At 35.7% G+C, this 25,577-nt stretch overlaps 1 protein-coding gene across 1 annotated transcript in view; it reads right to left on the reverse strand.

Moving 5' to 3' along the window:
• Positions 1-25,577, reverse strand: part of LOC149070707 (FERM, ARHGEF and pleckstrin domain-containing protein 2-like) — a 69,557-nt gene that overhangs the window by 32,355 nt on the left and 11,625 nt on the right. Inside the window, exons 7-11 of the mRNA XM_089248558.1 lie at positions 25,102-25,189; positions 22,622-22,771; positions 20,572-20,732; positions 12,780-12,851; positions 9,914-10,401 (exon numbers count right to left, since the gene is read on the reverse strand). Of these exons, the coding sequence (XP_089104684.1) occupies positions 9,914-10,401; positions 12,780-12,851; positions 20,572-20,732; positions 22,622-22,771; positions 25,102-25,189 (959 nt within the window). The remainder of the gene's footprint in view (positions 1-9,913; positions 10,402-12,779; positions 12,852-20,571; positions 20,733-22,621; positions 22,772-25,101; positions 25,190-25,577) is intronic.

Here is a 25,577-nt window from a genome sequence, read left to right on the forward strand (position 1 = left end):
GAATAGTGTTATAAACATTTTAACACAGTAAACAATTAGGAATATAATTTTCCATGGGAACCAAGTACTGAAATGGAAGTAGTAATTTTCTTCAGACGATATATTCTCAAAATTAGAGTCATAATTCAATTAAAGAGTGTTGAAAAAACTAGTTTATCTAAATAATTTGAGATGAAATGTAACTGGCAGTGCAATATGAGCAACTTGTTATTTATTTATTTATTTTTCAGCATTAGCCATTACATGCTTTTGAATGAGTCATCAATCAAGTGAAACGAGAATTTCTTGGCAGATGGAAAGATTTCAAATATGTATTACACACTTTGAACAGAATTAATCGCTCCGGAGCACATAATATATATTTTTTAAAATCATATTTGTAGGTGTATTTACATTTCTGGCCAAGTATACAAAGAAAAAAACTCTGTAAAAGTTATTTTCAAAAATCATAATAGAAGGCACCTATAAACAATTATTGCTTTGCCTTCATTTATATGCACGCACCATGAAACAACAGCAAACAAGTTATTCCATAAATGTTTAAAAGGGGAGAAAAAGTTCACATTTTTCAAATACGAGACTAGTTTATGGTTCAACATGCATGTTCAGAGAATGAGCAAACAGGAAGAATCAGAATATCAAATCAACAGCCGCAGAACTTCTAGCTTGAATCAGCAGCGATGTTGGCAACAGCTGAAATATTTTGTCAAACGAATCGAAATGATTAAAGAGCTTAACACTATAGAATCATTACGCAAGAGTCAGATCCCCTATTTGGCAGAGTACAGAAGCCCATGCAGAAGGAGCGATATACAGACAAAACTTTTCTGTACCGTTCGGAAAGAAGCACAATGGCATCCATATATATTCTATTATCCAATACCTGCTTACAGAAATCCGATTATATAGTTCTACTTAAATAAAATTGATTTTCTGTCTCTGAGGGAAAAATTCTCTATACAAATCTACAATTTTAGACTGATCTTTTGCTAAATTTATTACCTATACCAAACAGGATCAGAACTGGATGATCAGCTACTTAAACGTTTCCAAGTAATGAGCAAATGCCTAAAATGGGCAAAAATGGTAGGGCAACAATGGTTCTTGGGTCTCAGCAATGACTTTTGGAATGTTTACTTTGGTTACCATAGTTTCCAAACAATGTGTTCAGACATGTTTGCCCGTTTTTACAATGATTTGTCACTTCTTTGATGCTCCCAATATATGGAGAAAATCAGAGCAGAGCCAGGTACTTTTGGTAATCATGTATATTTATCATTTCTGATCAGCTAATCATAATTAGACATAATTTGAGATGTCCATGATTTATACTTGAAAGTGGGAAGATAATATAACAATAGAGAATAACCTATTTCACATTTTAATTACACTCAGCATATGTTATAATTAGTCAACTGAAATGAAGATTTTGTGGCACCTTCTGTATCACGGTGCAGCGAAATGAGAATTTCAATAACCTCGACACTTCTAGTTTGTGAACTTTTTGAAAATGCAATCTACGTTTGTGACCATAAATAGCACCACTATACTTAAAAGAAGAAGGGGGGGGGATGACAAATTTGACATGAATTACAAAACTCAACACAATAGACTTGTCAGTGCCATACTTGGGGGGGAGGGGGGGGGGATTCAAACCCACTATTGAAAACTATCGAGCTATCTTGCTGCTATATTTTACAGACAGCGTGAAAAGTTGATTTGATACTTGAAATACCCATACTTTTTGTTTGATTTTTCAAGAAAATTTGTTTAATCATTTGAAAAACATCAAGCGATAATTTTTTTGCCCCAAAATGAATTACTTTCAAATTGCAAACATTATCTATACAAATATTTTAGAAGATTTTCCTTGCTACATTGAAAGCAACAGACATGATATGATAACAGCATCTATAACAGCAAAACTCAACTAACATGTAAAGGAGTCGCACATTGAACATTATTTCAATGTATTTGGAAACAATGTGTTCCCGTCATAATGTAGAAATACAAATATTTACAGGCACATATATAAGGATCAATGTTATCTAAAATAAATAGCATCGACTATGTGTTTGCATGTGTAGTAGATATACAGAATATTTGTAAGTGTCACAAAGACTGATTTTTGATAGATACAAATATGAATATATCACACAATGTACATTATTAGGAAAAATCCACAAATTTTGATCTATTATATCAGCTGCTTTTTTGTTCTAGCAAAGCTGCTTATGAGCGAATTTTATAAACTTGATCACCATTTGAAAAACTATCACTGTTTTATGCTGTTAACACAGCTTCAATTCACGAAAAATTTCACATACGCAGTTCAGTCTTAATCACAACATAATTCTTTTAATTATATGTTGCTGCACATAACGCCTTTGATATCAAAAGGTTTTGGCAAACTATAGATTCTTTATTAACTGACTTGTAGTGTATATATATATATACACACACACACACAGTTTCACATTCTTCTTCCAAACGGTTCTGCACTTCATATGTGAAGGTAGATTTTTGTTTCTGAAATACCCTGCACAAAAATGCTTAGTTGCATAAAGTGAAGTCTTATATCTAGCTGTTTGTATGGAAAAGAAGTTAGAAAGGATGATGAAAACCACTTCGAAATGACTTTTAATTGAGATATAAAGCATTTTTTAAATAGTTCGTAGGACTTATGAAAATGATTCTCTCGTTATCGTAATAAGCTTAGTTCGGACAACCGAACTGAAAAGGAAAAAAATCAGACACTGGTATAAATGACTACCCTCCAAAACAAAAATTCCAGTTTGCTGTTATATTATATGGGCTATTTCCTTCACTTTTTTTCTCTTTGCAAATGGAATTAAAGAACCAGAAACACACACAAACTGCGCGCATATGCATAAATATATATCACATCATACACAGATTAGAATATAACTATTCTTATCCACCAAATGATTTTTGTTCTTCTCCATGGTTTATATAAGCAGTATGAAATGGATAATTAATGAAGATATATTGGGAAGCACTAATAAAACCTTTGTTCACATCACAATAGTCATTTGAATATGAATAAAAAGATTTGCAATAAAATTTCTCCTATGCTACAATGAAAAGCAGTTTTATGAACATATTTCACAAACTTTTATTAGAAATAAAAATTTTGATTGAGATATAGATGTTGGTGGACAAAGTTTTGATGTTGGTGAATTGAAGTAAAATTAAGTATAGGCCTATATACATTATTCTATATACGGCGGAAATTTGATAAAACTCACTAGTTATATAAGTAACTTTCAAGAACAAATTAATCTCATAAGTCAAGTTACCCCAGCACTTTTATTTTTGTGACAATAAACATACAGTAGAACCTTGATTATCCAAGAAGCAAATTACCCAGGTCGCAAAATTTAAAAACCTCACGGAAGATGGAGGCGAGCTTATCATGAAATTATTGTAAAGAAAGAGAGATAACATAAAATTGAGCAAAGGTAATATTATTTAATAATTAGGCATTTTGTAAACTGAAAATTATCGCACACACAAACAATATTTAACAATAAAAGAATTAGAAGCAAAAACAGTGGCTGTCTGTAATGAACGTATATGAAGCCCAATTTTCGTAACTTCACCAACAGTCAGGACATTAGGCTTAAAGAGTCCCTATACAAAATAAACATTTTAGAATCGATGACTAGGTTAAAGATGTTTAGTTTATAAACAAATATATATTGTTTTAATTTGCACGATAGAATTATTGGCACCCATGCAAATTGCAAATGCCCCTAAGTTTCTGTGTAATAGATCGTGCCTGATTCTAAAATATTTCCATAACTATTTTTTTTGCATATTCTACTATCCAAATATTACGTCAGCAAATTTCTAGCCATTTTTGACCTCCCGTCAGTACAAGTCAGCAAAACTGACCCCCCTCCCCCCCTTGTCAGCAAAATTTCATCAGCACTACCCCCTGCCTCCTAACGCATATTGGTAGGATAGAAACGTATGCGAGAGGGGGGGGGCATACAGACTTGTGAGCCTCCCCCCTCCCAGAAGAAAAAACAAAATTTTTAACGCAAAAAATATTTTATAAATATAAAGGTATTTTCTTTCGAAATTTTATATGTTATTATAATCAATTTCTGTTAATTTCAATGCTATTTGAAGGCTAAGAACTCGAAATTTCTATTTAAGAAATTCATTGTGACCCACCCTCTGAGCCATGTATGGCTTAACCTTCCCTGACCCACAGACCAAATGTGTCCCTGAAGGTTATCTGATCTGGCTTTACCCAAACCTAATTTTGTAAAAATTAACTAACATTTACAAATTGCTTAAATGATCCGTGGCACATTTTCAGATTTTGAGGCCTGAAGTAGGCTTCAAACATCACAACCCAGTTCCAGAACACTTAAACGATCCATGGCACATTTAGAGATCACTTGAATGATATGTGGCACAGTTTTCGAGCACTTAAGCGGCCCCCAGTGAGGTGCTACATCACTCAAGTTACCCACGGAGCATTCTCAGTGATCTGTGGCATAATTACGAATCACTTGAGTGATGCGTGACACAGTTCCAGAGCACTTAAGCAGCCCGGAAACATTTCCAGAGAACTTGAAGGATCTGCAAAACATTTAGAGATCGCTAAAGTGGCTCTGTAGGGGACTTATCAATAGGGAGAATGTTAGGTTCAGGTGTCCAATAACTATCGAAAGATTTTTTTCTGTTTTTGGCGAACCGAATAAGATGCCATTAAGAATATTTCATATCTTCATAAAGGGTGGTTAATGATGTAATCATCATCCAAACCCCCCCCCCCCCCTGTCATCAAAAGTCAGCAAATCGGAAATCCCCCATCAATGCTGACGTAATACTTGAATGACCCCAAATGTGATTATACGACATGAATAACTCGAGGATATAACACTCAATATTTATTATAAACCAGCAAAATGCTGGTTTTGTGATTATTACCTATACAACCTATACTAATACAACCTATTTTGTGATTATTATTAGGTTATAATTTGATTTTTATTCCTAGCTGTTTGACTTGATTTTTCGGTTATCCGTGGAGCTCTTCCAACCATTACTGGATAATTAAGGTTCCACTGTAGCAGGATAGTGATTTTTAACTGATTTCTGAAGGGGGTAAAGCTTCACTATATTTTTGGTAATGCCACCTACAAAACTCTACCTAATACAGCAACTAATAAACTGTAACATGTGAAATAGACCTATCAATCTTAATTTAAAAAATTATGCTTTTTATAAGTCATCTCAAAATTTTTCCAACACTATACATGACAGAAGCGTATAATTTTTTTTCCTAGCACCCTTTTTTTAAAAGACAATCAAAAACGCATGCACATTTTTTGATAAAGTAATCAAAGTTATTTACATACTGAGTTACAAATCGAAGATTATAAATGATTCATGATGACAACATCATGAATTGGAATGGACATGTGTTGAAATAAAAAATTGCTTATATGCATATTATAACAAAGGAATGAGTGATTGAAACCATGATTGATTGCATCTTGGAAAATACCCCAACCCCATTCAAAACAGGTTTCCTTGCCATCCTGCTACTAGTGTCACATTTATGAAGATCAAAATAACTCTGTGGAATAGTTGATAAGGTTTTCGCGGCCATCATTTGATAAAAATTGTTTTTTCGGGTTCGAAGACCGTCATCCGTTTGAGTTGGTTCTCAACGTTTCCCCAACACTAGTGGTTGGCATCATCAGGAGAATTGATAAACTGGATCAAAGTCAAGTTTTCCGGAGTCTCAGGTTGTATTTATGCACATAAGTGGCTTGAACTACAACTATTGTTTTGCGTTTATCGTAAGCCTACTCACACCAACAAATATGTTCATAAGCTCTCCAATCATCATCCTCAGTAAAAACGAGGCGTACTGAAAACCTTGATCGAGAGGGCAAGAAGACTATGTGAAGGAAAAGATCTAGGTAAAGAGATTGAGCACTTAAAATCAGTTTTCCGCTCTAATGGGTACACGAAAGACGACATCAAGAAAGCCTTACACTCCATCAAGGAATCACCAACGGAAAATGAGCAGTCACAATCAATTGGAAAAGCTGTGCTGCCTTTTATCCCCGGAGTGACGGCAAGAATCAGCAAGGTCATGAAAAAACATCATATAAAGACCATTTTCAAACCAACCAGAAAAATATGTGAAATGCTGCGATCAGCAAAAGACCACCGTGACCCTCTATCAACACCGGGGATCTACCGAATACCGTGCACCTGTGGTCAGGTATATATTGGAACCACAAAAAGATCTGTGGCCACGAGAATAAAAGAGCACGAACGATGCTGCAGAATGGGCCAAACAGAAAAGTCGGCGGTGGCAGAGCATGCGCTTTATGACAACCACAGTGTACAGTTCAGCAAAACACAGGTAATAGCTAATGTTGACCACTTCTTCCCACGAATCTACAGAGAGGCTATTGAAATATACAAGCACAAAAACAGCTATAATAGAAGAAAAGAAACTTTAAAATTGAGCAGATCCTGGACACCAGCTCTCAGAAGAACAAGAACCTTCTCCTTCAAGATCCAGCAACCGAATGACGACAACAGCCAATCAGATAACTCCACATCTCTCTGCCAATCAGGTTCTACCAGCATAACAACTGTTTACAATACGCTGCCAGCCATAGAATCAACTGACCAATCGCAAAACAATAGTGTAGTTCAAGCCACTTATGTGCATAAATACAACCTGAGACTCCGGAAAACTTGACTTTGATCCAGTTTATCAATTCTCCTGATGATGCCAACCACTAGTGTTGGGGAAACGTTGAGAACCAACTCAAACGGACGACGGTCTTCGAACCCAAAAAAAAAATTTTTTATCAACTCTGTGGAAGTTAAATGCCACCCAAATGTTTTTTTTAAGTTATTTTTGCCGGGTACTCTAAAAAGCATAGATTTCCAACTAGTGTTCTGCAGAGCCCTAAGGTTCAGCGAGAGCTTCTTCAGGTTCCACGAAGTCATACATCACAGAACCGAAAAAAATTCAAGAACCCAAAGCACTTGTGAATAATAATTAAAAAAAATCCTTGTTACTGATACTATTACTACTTAACCGTACATGAATCTTGTACACATTCCTTCACATAATTTCTAAACAAATTAGTACATGCCGGAATGTGTGTGTGTGTTCGTGTTGTGAACCTAACGCGAAATTTGTTTCTGTGTAATGCTTGCTATGCGCAGTGCTGCCATCTGCCATCAATTTTCATAACTATGAGGTTGTTACTGATACTGTCTTTTATTTCAACAAAAAAGTGACATTTAAACAAATTCAGACCATCTGGAAGACCAAACGAATGGTAGTAGTTTTTTCTTCCATTTTAACTGTAGGAAAGAATTAAAGACGTTGCAATGGACGTTGAAGTATTGGATTTTTTTTACATTGAATTATTAAACGAGAAGCTGCTTTCAGCTTCATGCAACAATGAGACACCATAAATACATTTTCCTTATTGTCTGGAAATCATCAGGGTGATCATATGACCCATATTTTACGGGACATTAAACTATAAGACATAAAAACTAACAATTTGAAAAAAAAAATTCAATTTGCTAGGAGTGAAATTCTTACATGAACTTTACTGGGTAACCTGTATGTAAGAGAAATATTGAAAATCTGTGGAACGGACACAAGGCTTCTGCAAAAGTTTTTAAGTTGGAAACCTCCGCTTTAAAGTGCCATTATGTAATTATATTTTTGTAATGAAACCAAAAATTATTAAATGCCTGTTTCAAAGGAAAAACCAAAAAAAAAAAAAAAAAAAAAAAGCAATAGAAAATGCCAAAATTAATTCAAGAACATAAATGAACATACAGCGATAATCCATTACAACAATACCCTCTATAATGGTAGTACTCTCTGGTCCCTGCACACTTTCCTTAGTGTTAACATATTTCATTTATAACAATATAAGTCCTGTATAGTGATACTTTTCTGCAGTCCCTTGAACATCCTTATACAAGAGTTTCACTGTATGACAAAATCTTCCAGTAACATGCGTAAGAACCACTAAAATTCTCTGACACATTACATGAACTCTGTGTACACAATAAATGTTGTGGGAGGAAAAAAAATCAGCAATATGAGTACTATAATGCAATCATGAATTTCTGTGTTTATGCTATGGTCAATGTCCAAAGTCTGACCAGTTGGCAAAATGAACAGTCATGTTGCACAGTGCCAAGTAATTTAGCCTGCCCAACCCAAAAGTAAATAAGGTAGACTACTGGCTTTGGCCATAACATTTACACACATTAGTAACACGTGTATTCAAACCTGCTTGAAATGCTTAAACATATACGTTTCCCCTCCCCCTAACCCTACATTAACAGTGTCATCGGAGCTGGACGTGCTTGAGAGCTCACAGTATTCTGTCACTGGGGGTGGGGGGGGGGGTTGGTTAGTAACCCCGGAATCGATTACGAAATTAAAATTTCCTAAGCTAAAGCACTGCACCATATAAGTCTATAACACTTCCAACAACACTGTCAACAAGCATAGATTAAAATCTTTTTTACATATATTTTAAACACAGATGATGTCAACTAGATAATGGGAAAAATATGAGAGACTAATGAACAGAAAACTCAACGTTCTAACAAGATAACTTTAAAAAGCAATAACAGTAATTACCAACTGTATACAACCAGTATACGTGTGTATTCACAGTATCTCTATTTATATTATTACACATATTGATTTGTTTATATGTCTCTCCCACCAAAAAACTTTTTGTATGGTCAAAACAAATTTCAAACATAACATTCACACAATGATAAGAAACTAAATTTCGGATACCTTCACAAGACAGACTTTTAGCACCAATATGGTTCATTAAGTCTTCAGAAGCCATGTATTGCTCTCCAGAACAGTTAGATAGCAATCAAAAATGATAAAATACTCTGTGTTTCCAATTCAGGTATTTACACCGTTAAGGCTATCGGGGCTTACCAATATGAGAAAATTTATACGTGTTATATTTATATTGGCTTTCGGGATCTATGTGGTTATCGTACTGCTCCCTGCCATAATAGAGCATCTGGTAGAAGGCTTCGTACTCATCTGTGGCAATCGGGTTGTGCATTACTGTTGGAGACTCTTCCTGATCAGTAATTAGATCAGGATTTCTGTTGAGGGTTGAGATATCACATACAGCAATGTTTTTTGCCACATCGTCTTCCAGAGCATCAGCCTTGGAATCAATGCTACATGGCTCCCATACCTGTACACTATCTTGAAATGATGCATGACTAGAACACTCAGCAGATGGGTTTTTGGCACCTGAACCAATAACATCTGGTGCTTGACTCACAGCCATGACACATGGATAAGCACCCAAATGTTGCACAGCATCAGAATCGGAGACACCAAGGTCAATGTCAATAACTTTCCTTGGTTTCGGTTTTTTGAATGAACGATGGGAAACTGCATTTTTTGCAGCAGATATATCGGTCTGCAATAATTTTTTATACAGGTCCTCTAATTTTGCCTTGCTGGGTGATCTGACTTCAACTGAATCATCTTTGTATGAAAAACTACCAACAGATGGGAGCTGGTTCAATAGGACGAAATCCATGGTTCGAACGCGGTTTTGAAAGGGCCCTCTGTCTAACCCACTATTGGATGTACTAAAGTGACCAGCACGAGCATAAAGTGTTGGACTGATTTGGCCAAGGCAAGGGTTACTTAGAGTCACACGAACTCTGGGGCATTTATTGTTTTTACTTCCTCTCCTGGATGTTTGACCTTTGGGGTTTAATTGATTGCTTTCTAAAGACGTTTTATGACATTTGATATCATTTTTACCTTCAAGAGAATGATCTCTCACAACACTTCCATTCGCAATACACTTACCATCACTTTTCTGCACACCATTTTCAACAATGCTCTGTCCTTGACTCCCCTGACGTGAATGACTTTGACTACCATGTTTTTCAGAAGACACAGACACAGCTGTATCTCTGTCTGTCACATGATATGAATCATGCGATATATTGTCATCCGTATCTTGACCATAAAATTCTGGAGTTCGATAACCACACCTATCGGAATCTGGGCTGGTGAGGTCTTGACTCATATCGAAACTTTCCGTTTTTCCAGACTTCGATAAGTCATTACTGCCTATAATCTGAGAGTTGTTTACTGATGTAACCTGCGGGGTTGCTGGTTCAGAGAAGGAAGTTTTCTTTGCTGGTGTTGGTGATGACTGAGTAGTCATAACACCACCAGTAGAAACAGAATCGTATGATAAACTCGTGGACACTGGAAGCACTGGTTGCGGTGAGATGGTACCACTTGGAGGCTTCGTTGGTGAATTTGGGCCAGTTCTAACACTTGTTGACCTATTGAAAAGAAGAAACATCTTAGTTGTATAACAGTCTACGTAAAATAGGGGAAAAAATTCCGTCATATAGAAACACATGTTAATTACTGTATTTACTCATGTACAGGATGAGGTTCTTATTCAATTTTAATGAGCGAATATCTAAACAACAAAAAAATTTCACTAAAAAACAAAATCAATGAAAAATTGGAATTAATTTAAAAATAACTTCAGAATTAATGATAGGTATGACTAATTGAAAATTCAGTATCGATGAAAGAAATTAGAATCAGGGAATAAATAATCGAAAATTGCTGAATAATGAGTGAAATAGTTCCAGAATTAATGAAAGTTCAGAATTTATGAGAGATAATTTCAGAATTTTTGAAAGCTTCCAATACGTTTGGGGCTCCCTGTTTGATTCAGGGCCCTGGGCCAGACACAAGGGATCCTGACAGTGGCGTCAGGTGCAGTATTTTGTGACACCATTCTCAGCACACCCCAGAATTTATTCAGAAATCTCCTATATATACAATACGTCACTGTGCATTTACATATTCTTGACCTAAAAATCTTATGTTATTATCTGTGAATAAATGAAATAAGGAGTCATAATTTATTTTGATCTCTAAAATCATAAATCGTCTTATATGCAAGTAAATACTGTATATAAAGTTATTTGTAGTGAAAATTAGAGTTAAGTTATATTAAAAATACAAATTTATCCAATGCATTCACATTTCTAGTTGAGGGAATTAGCTACTTATATAACTATGCAGTGCTTCGTTAAATGTTTACTGAGAGGTGGCATTCAATAACTCTGATTTGCTCAACTAAAGTCAAAATTATGTCCCAGCATCTGTCAGGCCTTATAAAAGAAAAATAAGAGCATGTGCATGTAAGCACATGAACGAATTCTCAACCTCATTTCCAGCCAGAGAACCATAGTTTCAGAATTTAAACAGTGAAGTAAAACTATACAACGGCAAAAAAAGGAAAGTTTGAAGAAGGCATTTTCTCTTCTTTTCCTGAGAAGGAAATACCAACTAATAAGACATCTCAGCTGATAACATTCCATTCACTCCCTATGTTTGCTTGCCAATGTGTAGAAAATAAATGGGACAATTCAGCATCCACTTAAGAAACGTTATTCACAGTGTGTTTAATTATGAAGGTTTGACTGGGAATATAAGCATTCAGGTTAACACTTAGAGGCAATCCTGAGGCCCGGGTTCTTAAAACTCTCTTATTTCCCCGAGTCCAGAAGTTTTCTTCTTCTGATAACATGTTTTCCTTATCCTGCCAATCAACTGCTAGTGGGTGATAGCAGATAACAGAAGAGGAGAGAAAGGATGTTTTTCCTTAACTTTTGAGGTAATTATACAATTAAGCGTACAGCATAAATAACAAAATATGATAGTTCTTCCCCCCCCCCCCTTCCTTGTTTTATTATTATTATCATTTTGTATTGAGGAAAGAACATTTATCAGCTCACCCAATTGAAAAAAAAAATATTCTTCTTGAAAACAGGTGGCACTTTATAGAAGGTTTAGTGATTTACAATGTGGAAATTATAATGCGGATCAGGAAAATTTTAAAAACTGCTTAAAGGATCAAATGCTTTATCCACTCTAAAACAGTATTGATATATCTATTTTTTTCCTCTTAACCCTTACAGCGACAATGACAAGATATCTTGCCTAACTTGATGCTTTTTATTTAAACAATGATGATATATCGTGTCCTTAAAACCCTCATATTTTGGCAATGACAAGCCCAGCTCACTCTGTACAATGAGCTTTGTTTTCAAACATGTTTTCCATCTCCCCAATTTGTCAGATCAACTGCCAGTCCGCAGAGTCAGCCGTTGTTCAAAGTTTGATAACAGAAGGAGAAAGATGTTTTTCCCCCCTTTCCCTTCAGAGTAGTATGTATACAGTATATAATACAAAAAGATAGAGTATAACTTTTTAGAGTATATATTTCTCTTCTTTGGTTTTTTTATTGTTATTCTTCTTGGTGTTTAGGGGGGGGGGGGCACAAGATCAAGAAATAAGTATTCTTCTTGAAAACAGGTGCAAAATTTTGCAGAACGTGTTTTCAGTGATTTCCACTGTGGCAGTTATAATGTGGATTAAGAAAATTTTAAAAAATGTTTAAAGGGTAAATAAAGTACGAAACTCAGTGGAAATACAAAAGATTATCTGTTTTGTTTAATGAGTATTGCACACATTCTATGTTGTCCATGGTAATTTTCTGCTCATTAGGGCTAATTAGACTATAAAATACAGTTTTTGATTTACACATTCTATTAAGAAATTCTAATAAAATAAACTCCTGATTAGCATGTACATTTTAATATCACTCTCCTAAATGAGGGGGAGGGAAAAATTCTACCTTTGGAAGTTCCTTTGGACATAATTTTCCCGCACATATTCAGACACTTGTACCTGTGTTCTGCCACTGTACCTGTAAAATAAAAAAAACTATAGATAACATTATGGATTTCCAACAGCAGAGAGGATGAGATACTTCCAGTTATTGATTATACGAAGTATTTTGGGATCGATACAGTTTTGTTAATTAAACAGCTAAGACAATTGAACTTTGTTTACATAAATAAGTGTAAAATGACTTTTGATAGTCTCCCAGGACAGGCATTTGTTGTTTCCATGGCTGTATAGCTATGTGGGCTGTGCATCCTTAATACCAAGATTTGGTTCTCTTAGTTGAACAGATTATTTCCCTTTCAAAAAAGTTTTGCCGTCATAATACTGTAATTTCCGAAATGCTGCTTCACAAGTGTTGCAATGTGTATCTTGATAAATGTTGTGTTACCCACACTCCGACGCTGTTGAAATGTGGGAACGGTGTGGCTAGACAAAAGATATTATGTCTGCAATGATGGAACCCTCAAGACCTATATCCTTGAAAAAAAGTCTAATGATAAGCGCTGCTGTAAACCCTGCATCTCACAGTCATACAAAATGAACAGGTAATAGTTGCGGTGGGAACAAATTATCATTTGCTCATATTTTGCAATCTTGCATATTGACAGTACTTTGCAGATAGAAATAAATGGGGTTTGTCTGTCCCCAAAATGCCAATTTTTGTCCGGGATGATCTTTTTTCCATTCTGGAATAAAATTTCATAGATTGACAAGTTCAGCACTGTCAATCTGTTAATTTTTATAGGCCCGCTTCCCACTTCATCAAACAAAATCCCAATGATTTAGTATTCATGCAAATGCTCAAGCTATTCTGACCAGTGGCTCTAACTTTACAGTGTTGCAAATTACTTCACAGCATTTTAAAATTGGAACTTTAACTATAATCACTAGAGCCCGGAAGTTTAGGCACTAAAAATGGTCAAAACCGGAAGGGAAAAAGGCACTAAAATTTTTTTTTTTTGTTATAATTTATGGAAGAAAGGAAAAGTAACTAAAAGCCTAGATATTAAGTGCCAAAAAACTGGCTGAAAATTGGTTGCGCTTACACCATTTACTGTTTCAGTTACAGCTCATAATAACTAAACTATTTTCAAAATTAAATTGATTTCATGCCAAAAAGTGTTTGTGGTGCCTCAAGATTAGGTAGATTCCGGGGGGGGGGGGGGGCAGCATGCGAAGCTCATAGAGGAGATGATAGTGGGGCTCCGGGTTAGAAATGATTCTCATTTTACTCTTTTTTGAATTATTTAGAGAATTCATTATCATTTTTGTAGCTGAAACAGAGCTACCATGTTTCATTGTTGTAAAAAAAATTCATTTTTTTAATTTATATTACCACATATGTGGACATATACTTCAAAGGCAGGGTCTGTTGTGGCTGCACTTGTACCACGACCTTGAGTGTGTCTCTGGTCAATACTAAATACCTAAAATAACTTGTCATGGTTGTTTGCAGTGTATATTCAAATCAAATCAAATTTATTCATTTCAACATACAGGGATTCAACATTCTGTAAAACGTATTTATCATTCAGAAACTGTGATGCCTGTATGGATGATTGAAAGTTTACATGACAATTAATGAATTGGTACATTTTAAATGGAGAGATGGATGGCAACACCTGCTCAGTAGAGGAAAGGCCACGTTTTTATTTTGCTCCGACGCCATCTTGATATTTTTTTCTTTTTTTCTTTACTTGCTTATTTATTTCATCGTGTTTATTAGTTCTCGCTATTAATTTCTCAGGTCCCCACAGATTTATTGATCAGAATCTTTGTACAACGTTTTATAATGGGGAATCCTAAAAAACAGAGCAAAAGCATTGACGAAATTTTCTCGCCTGCAAATCGACTGCTTCATTCACCCCCTCAGGCTACGGGTACCTTGGGAAAACGTCAAAGGCACAGTTCAACTGATTCGCCTCCCGCCCATCGTGGAACTGACGCCAACACTGCTGACATGCTGATGGACCTCAAATCTATAATGCTGGCCAATTCTGAGACCCTTGCAGATCTTGCTGTCAGAATTGATGCTGTGGATGCGAAGCTATCGAAAATCACAGATGACCTCGAGAGAGCTAGCCGGGAAAGATCGGACCTCAGAGCAGCTAACGAAAAATTGAGATCTGATCTGATGACGATCCAGAGACGCCTAGACCGAGCTGAGGACTACAATAGAAGAAATAATCTAATCCTGGAGAACGTACAGATTCCACCCTCTGATGATGTCCAGGACTGGTGCTCCGTCGTACGTGATATTGTGAAAAAAAAGCTACAGATGTCTGGAGCCGACCGTCTGATGATCGACATTGCTCATCCACTCCGCCGCCGAAATGGAGATTCTGGTAATCTACAGTGTGTCACTATGATAGTGAAATTTGTTCGCCGTATTGATCGCGATGATGTGTTTAGTGCCTTTAAGAGTGTACGCCGTTCCAACTTCACCTTACTCGATGGTTTACGTGTGAGAGAAGATTTTTGTGCCACAACAAGGAGAATTAGATACCACCTCCATTCACTCATGGATAGCAGCTTGAAGGCAAAAAAGAGGGTGAGACTGATACGGGACTGTCTATTTGTGGACGGTAAATGTTTTTCGGTTGATTTGAATGATAACTCGATCATCGAGGTCCCATCAAATACATCAAGTAATACCGATGTCTGATCCCGGTCAATCGTGCCGCAATCCGAAAATAACTCTCCTCAGGATAATCAAATTCCGGAAAACAATTGTTTGAATTATGTTAACCCCCTAATTGATTGTCAGAATAATGATAATGCTTTAAAATGTTGTTTTTATAATATTTGTGGCTTACGGTCGAAACTTTCATCAAAACTTATCTCTGATCTTTCTGAATTCTTATTTTTCGGTTTAACAGAAACTTTTTATACAGACCAAGACCTGGAGGTGCGGGCATGGAGTGATTTCAATTTATTTATTTCACCGGCAAAAAAACCCATATTCGGCAGACCTACTGGCGGTATTATTCTTGCTATACATAAATCAATAACTGTCTTGGAAATACTAATGATGTCTGAATCCGCAATATTTGTTAAGATCTCCCTATCTGATACTCTATTATTTCAAAATCTAATTATTGGAACCGTTTATATACCCCCAGAGAGCTCCAAAACGAAAACTTTTATTGAAATTTTAGATTTTTGTTACACTCTGGTCAGTAGAGGTCAATGGTTTTTGGTTGGTGGGGACCTGAACTGCCACTGCGGGGATCCCTCTGGTCGGGCACCTCCGGATCTTGCATCTGGAAATTTTAGCAGTAGGGGTTCTCTTGACCGTAAACGCGACAGAAGGGGCAATGCCCTAATTGATTTCTGTGAAACTAATGCTATCGCTATCTTAAACGGTTCATACCCCGGGGATCAAGATGGAAATTATACCTATGTTTCATCATTTGGGAAATCAATTGTTGATTATATTTTTTGCCCATTACAGTTCGCAATAAATAACATAATAAACTTTGAGGTCGAGCAATTTTTTTACTCTGACCACTTTCCAATTGTTGCCTACTTCCTCTCGTCATCTGCACATGTTTACCCTAACAACAACATTGAATCTAAGCTACGGTGGCAGCCCCAATTTACCGAAATTTTCCAAAATACCTTTTCAGATTGCATAGCTGACACATCCACTCACCAAATCACCGACTCCAATGCTAATTTTGAATTTTTCAAAAATAGTGTTTTTCATGCAGCAACTCTTGCAAATATGCATCAACGGGTTAAAAAAAAACATCGTAAATATCTTAAATCTCCCTGGTTTGACTTGGAATGCCGCATTTTAAAGCGAGATATGAGATATACTCTAAGAAAAGCCCGACAGAGAAACTGCCCCGAACTTTTCACAAAATATATTCAACTGAAAAAATCTTTCCGTGATTTATGTACCCGCAAAAAACACACATATTTCCAGGAAATCCACTATAAAATACAAAATGCAACTAATTCCTCAGAATTTTGGAAAGCTTTGAACATTTTTAGACGAAATACATATTTTAACCCCTCAATAATTTCTAAACAATGTTGGTTCGATTATTTCTCTAATCTCTTTGCTGCCCCCTCAACAGCTAACCTAACCCACTCCTTTGCCCACCCTTACTTTAATAACTCTTGCAGTTTTTTAGAAGCGTCCATCTCAATTACCGAATATTTTTCAGTGCTTTCGTTACTGAAACGTAATAAAGCCCCAGGGAGCGATAGCATCTCCAATGAATTCTTGACGAATTTGCCTCCTGACGGACATACATTCCTCATTAATCTGTTTAATTTCATTCTGGAAAGCGGTGATATTCCTCGATCTTGGTCCGAAATAATAATCTCGCCAATTATGAAAAAAAACTCTCCGTTGGACCCGAGCAATTACAGAGCTATATCTCTCTTGAACTGCACCTCAAAATTTTTCTCCCTTATACTAACCAAAAGGCTATATCATTGGTCGGAACAGAACGGGATCCTCCCTGAATCTCAAGGTGCATTCCGTAAGAACAGGGGTTGCACTGATCACATTTTCACACTTAGCTCTATTGTTCAAATCCATCTTCGAAAACCCGCTCGCAAAGTTTTTGCGTGTTTTGTTGACCTAAGTCAAGCCTTCGATTCTGTTAATCGAAGCATTTTGTGGTGGAAGCTCTCTGACCTAGGAGTAAGCCATAAAATTATTAAAATTTACGATCTGCTTTTCAGTGATGCCCGTGCAAGAGTAAGAAGCACTAATGGGTTAACAAGTTCTTTCCCTGTAGCCAGAGGAATTTTGCAGGGCGAACCTGCCTCCCCCCTCCTCTTTTCCCTATTTTTAGCTGACATTGAAAAATCTTTTTGTCAGCCTCATGTCCATGGCATTTCAATTAATAACTCCACTGAACTCAACATCCTCCTGTACGCAGATGATATTGTAATACTGGGTGATTCAAAAATACAGTTGCAAAAAAAAATCAATCTTCTTGACTCATACTTTAAATCTAACCACCTTACTGTTAATTTAAACAAAACAAAAATTGTTGTATTTAGAAAGTCTGGCCGTCTCGCAAAAAATACTAACTTTTTTTGGGGTAACGTTAAACTCGAAATAGCCAGTAGCTATGTCTACCTTGGCCTCCCTTTTTCATCTTCAGGAAAATTTTCATTAGCAGCTAATTTCATGATAAAAAAGGCTTTCGCGGCCATGAACCAACTACTTGACTTACTGCGTAGCTCCAGAAACCCCTCGCTGTGTGTGGCATTCAAATTATTCGATAGCCTTGTACGATCTACTCTATGTTATGCTGCACCAGTTTGGGGTTTCTTCTATGCTGATATGCTGGAAAGAGTCCATACGAGTTTTCTGAAAAAGTTACTAAATCTGAGCAAATATTGTCCTGGTTATCTTGTTAGACTTGAGCTTGGTCGCCGCCCCATTGCCACTCAAATGTTTAACCAACTTATCTCGTACTGGATTAGGCTTCAAAAAATGGACGAAAACCGTCTACCAAAAATTTGCTTACTTGAACTCTGCCGGCACACAGATTCGGAAAACTGGGCAAATTCAGTCAAGACCCTTCTGAATAACTGCGGTCGACCTGATATATGGTGTACACCCACTCCTTACCTCACTCCAGTAGTTCTAACATCCCTTACTTATAATTTTACTGATATCTCTCTCCAAGAAGACAGATCTCGATTGTCTGCTTCAACATTATTTCATTTTGCCGATAATTTTGAATTTTCGCTATCCCTACAGTCTTACCTTCTCTTCAATCTCCCCTTGGCGGTCCGTAAGAATATGGCCAGGCTTCGCCTTTACCCTTTTATACTTTATACTAACAAAGGTATATTGCACAAATTTAACCCTGATGAACCTTGTCAGTATTGCAATCAACTAAATAGCTACAATGATCTTTTTCACCTTCTTAAGGAATGCACATTCTTTGCCCTTCAAAGACATACTCATATCTCTAAATACCTTCGCCATACCTACTCCCGATCAAACTTTTATCTAATGTTTAGCAACCCCTCTCCTTCTATGTGTCTACATTTTTTTCGATTTATCGAGGATATATCAAAAATTCTATTTTTCTTGGGGCAGTAGTTTCGACGCCCTTTCTGTTGTTGTTTGCTCCATATCTCTGCCCATGCGCCATTCTATTTATTTATTCTATTTATTTTATTTATTTATTTATTTTTTAAATCTATCTGGATTCGAAACTATATTATGCATTTATATTTCTTGTGTTCAAACCTTATGCATTTGTTCCTGTCTTGTGTATCTCCAATAATTTAATTACTAATATTTGTACTTGCCATCCACTGGTGTACTGATAGGCACGATTGTGCAAATCATTAAAGGTTCAGTTCAGTTTAATGAATAAAATATATAAAACATACAACATGAACAGAAACATCAAAAAAAGACACATATACAACATAAACAAGACAAAATTATCAATGCGAAATAAAAAAAATGTAAAGATAAAATATTTATGATGAAAAAAAATAGGTTCCAGTATGATATTGGCCCCAGGACCAGAGCCCTATCAACTCCTGCAAGGCCTGGGTGAGAAGACCTCTTGGGAGAGGGATCGTCAACTATAGGCTTCATATATAATGCTGCGCAATGCGGACAGCATTGTATGTTATACGCAACAATGAGCAAGATATGTTATAAGGAGAAACAAACGTCTAATTTTTCTCATACATAAGCTGCATTCGTCTGAAACAAAGACATTCATGTCTAAACACCATCCGGCCATAGCAAAAGTTAATGCAGGGCAACACCAAGTTCTCCATCTCTCTCAGGCACTAGCACCTATTTGTGTTTAAATGACATATGACTAAAACACTCAGCAGATGGATTTTTGGCACCTAAAACAAATAACATATGGTGCTTGACTCACAGCCATCACACATGGATAAAGCACCCAAATAGAAATGAATTACCTTTTGGGTTAGATAATACAACTGAACAAGCGACGTTACAATAGTGAGCTTTTATCTACAACAGCGAGTAATTCCCACTATAAGGAATTTTTCTTTATTTCTGCTACTGATGAAGGAACTTAATATAGTTCCGAAATGCGTATAACCGTGGTTCCTTTTGCAATTTTGGGTCTACTAGCATCGCTCGTTCAATTGTATTAAGCACCCAAATGCTGAATAGCATCAGAATTGGAGACATGAATGTCTCCAATGTCAATAACTTTCCTCAGTTTTGGTTTTTTGAATGAACAATTGGAAACTGCAATTTTTGCAGCAGATATAATGGGGTTGGAAATTATTTTGTTGGCATCAGGGGAGACAGGGCAACAACTTTCTAATTAAGTTTTAGGGCACAGGGTGCCAATATAAAAAGTCAATTTTCTTTACTTTAATAACTACACAACCCCTTGCAACATGAATGATGTAGCTGAAATTTCTGACTTGACACATTTATATTTTGCAAGAATGACTTTAATACCTGTCACAGTTTTCTTGCTATCCCATTTTGAAAACAGCCAGTCGATTGTGGGACACTCTGTATAACCACCAATCAGATAAGTATCAGAATCCTAAGCTAAGAGCAAAGTCCTAACAAAGTTTGGTGATACCCCCTGGGAGCTGGGACATACACTCTGAAAACAACCGCTATACAGAAAAGTTGTAACTTTCTCTTAAATAACTTAGTAAATCTAGTGTGACAACATAAAATTGAAAAAATTATAGGCATACCAGTGAAAAAAAATTGTTATATTTATTCATTTCAGACTCACCGAAAAGAAGATCCTCGACTGAAGAGCTTTGATTTTTGTCGCATTCCCTTCTTAGCATCTGCACACCTGAAAAATGTGTGATTCTCTATGCATTTCTTCCAGAAATTCTTGCATTCATTACGCCCATCAAAGAAAAATTCGACAGTGTCTTTGTAATAACCCTCATAAAGAAAAAAACACTAGTGAATATTACTTGCAGATACAATAATTCTTGACATAGAGGTGTAGTTAAAAAATAACAATAAGCAGAGAAATTTTATTTACTGCAATAGTCACATTAATGCAAGTGTTTCACCAGAGGGATTAAATTAATTTGTTTTATGCCTCTAAAAAAAGTATTAATGTTCATTTAAAAAAACATTTATTAGCATGGCATGGCATGGCACAATGTGTGAAATAAAGGCTTATTTAAAAGATGATATAGTACAGCCCAAAATTTGCCAGTTTTGATCATTTATATTGCATCACTGTCATTTTTCTGCACACGAGGGCTAATTAGACCAGGACCTACAATTTATTTCCAATTCTGAATGGCAACTTTTTTTATACTGGCTGAGGGGTTAGTGCGCTAACCCCCTCGATGTGGGGCTCCCTACGGTAGCAATCTTTTTTGTGGTCATGTCACCATTTCTGATCAGTTTTAATTTGTGCAAAATGCATGTCTGAGGGGTTGGTGTAACTTGTATTTTTTTCTATTTTGATTCATGCTAACAAGTTGAACATTTGTAATTATCCTGAAACAAAATTTTTATTGGTTCATAACTAGATTACTTACAGATGAAGGTATAACTGTATTATTTGTAAATCTGCATTACTATTTATAAAGTTTTTGTAAAATATATAAGTGTTATATATTCAAAATCAGTGGCGTCATGGAAGTTATTTTGTTTTTCATCTATTTGATATTGAAAAATTACTTCTTACGTGTAACAATAAATTTATGCTACACAGTGCTATCCTGACAAAATCATAAGGGAAACAGATTTACTAAAGCCCTGCCAATCAGCCCTAACTTATGCTAATGCCAGAATTGTCATAGGACCCCCCAAACACTTATCTACCACTACTACTACTACTACTTGATCATACATGCACCTCATACACATTCCTCTATGGAATTTCTAACGAATTGTCACGTGCTGAAATGTATGTTCTGAGTGTATGTGTGGCCCTAAAGCGTTCATACTGTCGAACTGTGCTTGTTTTGTGTTCAGGCTGTTATCTGTCTTTCATTTTATAAATTAAAGATGGAAATTCTTGAATTTTCATGTTATGTCAGTATCGTGTTGTAGGTCCACCTATTCTGTATAAAGAGACTTCTTCAAATAGGAGACAAGCTCACATTAGTGCCTCGAAGCTGGAAAACTGCAGAAAACCAAATTCAGCCAACCACCACTGTGCCGTCAACAAGGTTTGAACCTGGATCCTCAAGCAAGAGTCCAGAATGATGCCCACACGACCCCCACAGCGGCTACATACTACAACTACTTGACCGTACATGCATCTCATAGACATTCCTCTGTGGAATTTTAAGGAATTGGGACATGCAGGAATGTGTTGAGTGCATGTGTGGCCCTAACATATTTACAGTGAAATCTTAATATAGTGTGGATAAAGAAAAAATATCATTGTAGACAGATTTATCATTATATTGAGTGGTATTGTAATGAGGTTTCACTGTATATTGTCACTTACTTACTGGTGCCCATGTATGTGTTAATGTAGCCCATTTTTTAAACATCAATTCTGCATAGTTTCCTCTATGCCAGAAGCATGAATGTGCAAATTTTCACTTTTTTGGTTTATTAGCTGGTTGGATCCATTATTTTGCTACCTAAATTTTGTCAGAAATACCAATGTGTATCTCCCCTATTCAAACAATGTTATAGAACGTTTTAGGAAAATAACATCTATAGAGTTCTTTTATTCCCGAGTTCTTTATTTCACCCATAAATTTTCACATTCATGGTTTCTGGCATAAAGGGGGGGGGGGGGAAGACAATATATTAATTACAAGTATATATAGGATTGAAGCTGCATAAATACTCACTTCTGGATGGAGTTTAATTAAAAACCTCTTCCTTTTGAAGCTCAGTTTCCTTATCTTTGCCCACGAAAATGTGTTTATTTTAGTGTAGTTCTGAAACACCAGAACACCCAGGTGTGCAACTGCCAAATTCAAAGGAACGCCTTCACTATCCTAGTACAAAAAATAAAAATCCAAATCGTAAAAAAAATATGTATTATTCTCACCACCAATAAATACTGTGTTTTAAAAACTTGTACACTGAGTTTTTTTAATACAAACAAGTTAAAGATTATATTATTTTTCAATTTATATGTGATATATTTATTTATTTATATTTTTGGAAAAGTTTAACTCTCTTCACAGCACCAAAACATCTATCACATTCCTGAAATTTAGATAGAAGGAGAAAAAAAAAATCAAACAAAAATATTCAGCAATATTTATCAAGTATTCATCTTGTTGCTTGAGGAAAAAGTAGACTGCGCATGTGGAGAAAGACTTTGGGACCTTTTTTCATAAATATCGCGTCCTTGTTCAACGAAGCCTCTTGAATTTTTGTTCCTTATTGAAATACAAACACAATGCCACAAAGGCAAAATGCCCAACGGGGTGGCTGAGAAAAAATGCCCACAACAAATAAAGGATAAAATTATATGTTGCTACCTTATAAATTATGTTGTGAAAACTATGACTATAAATACAATTTTTTTCAATCTCACATACTTCTCATGATAAACATTTTGTATAGTTCATTTTAAACTACTGTTCACTGATTTGCAGTAGAGTTTCAATTTCTGTCACTAGAACTTTTTCAGCAATTTTAGCAATAATTCGCAACTTTTTCCCCATTTTAGGCATTATATTTGACAACAATTGACGATTTCAAATGTTTGAAATACCAGTTTCCCATATTTTTCTGGAGGAAACAATCAACTTAGAATTGCAAGGACTGAAGGATTTTTTTTTTTTCATGTTGTTTCAATTTTGCAAGGCAACAGTTTGAGGGTTTTCTATGAAAGATACGAAAAATCGGAAGAATATGGTTCAGAATGGAAGATTTTAATAAGGCTAGGAAATTGAAAGGCTTTTGGGGAAATCAGAAGCATTAGCACTCACGTCAATGGCTTTCTGGTTACACTATCGGATACACCTATATCATAGCTGCCAACTTTTGAAAATGAAAATTCGGGAGATTTTCGCGCAAACCCGTATTTTATGCTAAAACCACTCCCTAATAAATACAATAGGGATTTTCCAAACATAAAAGTTAAGGCGTAGGGAATAAAATCCCTACTCAAAAACTGAAGTCAAATTAAAATAGGGATTTTACACACATGGAAGTTAAACACTTGGGAATAAAATTCCTATGCAAAAAACAAGTGAAATTGGAGGCCAAAACTTCAATGATGTAAAAATAAATATTGTGTTCATTCAGAAACGCTGCGAACAAACATTCTGCGCGAATGACCCCAAAATCATCAGAAGATGAAGGAAAACACCGTCAATTTTTGAAGAACACTGACTTTTTGTGACACTTGCTTGATGGTTTTTTTTTTCATTTCACGAGTGATGATGGCAGTCTTTCCATGACCGATGTTTATGTCCGTAACACAACTTGTACAAAAAGGAAAAGTCGGCCCTCTTCTGGAACGTTTGATGAAAGGAAGTTCATCGGAATAAGTATCTTTAAAATTGATTAAATATGTTTTTGCTTATCATTATTCATGCTTTGTTATATCGTACGTACGTAACTTCAACAAAAGAAATTTTGACCATATGCGCGTCACTATAATCTTCAATTATTATCCAGGACTATTGGCTGCTAAGCCATTTCCCTGCACGATAAGACAAACAACATTCTTGTTACCATCAGAGGGTTTGTAAAACTTCCTTAAGAAGGGAATTTCCCCATTTACGACGTGTGACGTCATTTCGAAAGGGAAAAAAAAGAGGCTTCATGCCCCACAAAAAATTCCTTAGGGATTTTCATAAGCAGGGATTTTTTTTAATGAAGTAGGGAATTTTGAGGGACAATTAGGGATTTTTTTGTGATTTTTGTAAAAATTCGGGAGATTTAAGAACTTTTCGGGAGGTCGAGCGATGAAGCTAAAATTCGGGAGACTTGGCAGCTATGCTATATGATCCTATTAATAAATCTACTTGAACGAGTACTACTACGGGCTTCTATTTGACTGAATCTTATGGATTCAGTGCAAGGAATTTATGATGAAATTACAATGAGAGAATAATCATTTAACATCATACAAAACAGTAATTCTTACCAACAAAAATAACTTTGTAATCATGATAGAAGAGACAAACATATACACAGAGCATAATATATGCTACAGACTTTTTACAAACTATGGTTCGATTTTGGTTCTTCAAAATTTGGGAAATTTTGGAATTAAGTGATGAAACAGATCCTGATTTCTTACTTATACGATCAACAATCATATCAAAAGATTAATTTATGATGAAAGCACTTTGCGACAACTAACCTTTGCAGCTGTCATCTTTATACCATAAAGTTCACATCGTCTGGCCGTCTCCAAAAGATTTAATTCTGCTTCTGCTGGTGTTTGGTTACTATATGTGACAGAGAAAAAAAAACTGAATGTTGTAAACACATTAAAAATTGAATTTGCAAGTAAGATAGAACCCTGTTATACAGCTGCAAAAGTATGATGGGGATTATAAGGCTACATACAATGGTAGATAGATTTCCAGAACTACTAGACATGTTTTTATTAACTAGTCCTCTGGTCCTGAACAACACAACATTTTTTTTTAGTTTCTTTCCCATATTTACTAACTTTTGATGTCACAAACTGATTGTTCCAGTCCATTCAAATTCATTAAAATACAGCATGAAAATATTCTATATATTATATTGCTCCCATCATATCATGGATTTGAAAAATTTAGTTCTATACACTCTAATACACCCCCCCCCCCCATCTTTCTTGCCAATAAT

The sequence above is a fragment of the Pholcus phalangioides genome, unplaced genomic scaffold (genome assembly GCF_987345545.1).
Source record: "Pholcus phalangioides strain wild (caught in Gottingen) unplaced genomic scaffold, Ppha-v1.0 ptg000020l_1, whole genome shotgun sequence".
NCBI lineage: Eukaryota > Metazoa > Arthropoda > Arachnida > Araneae > Pholcidae > Pholcus > Pholcus phalangioides.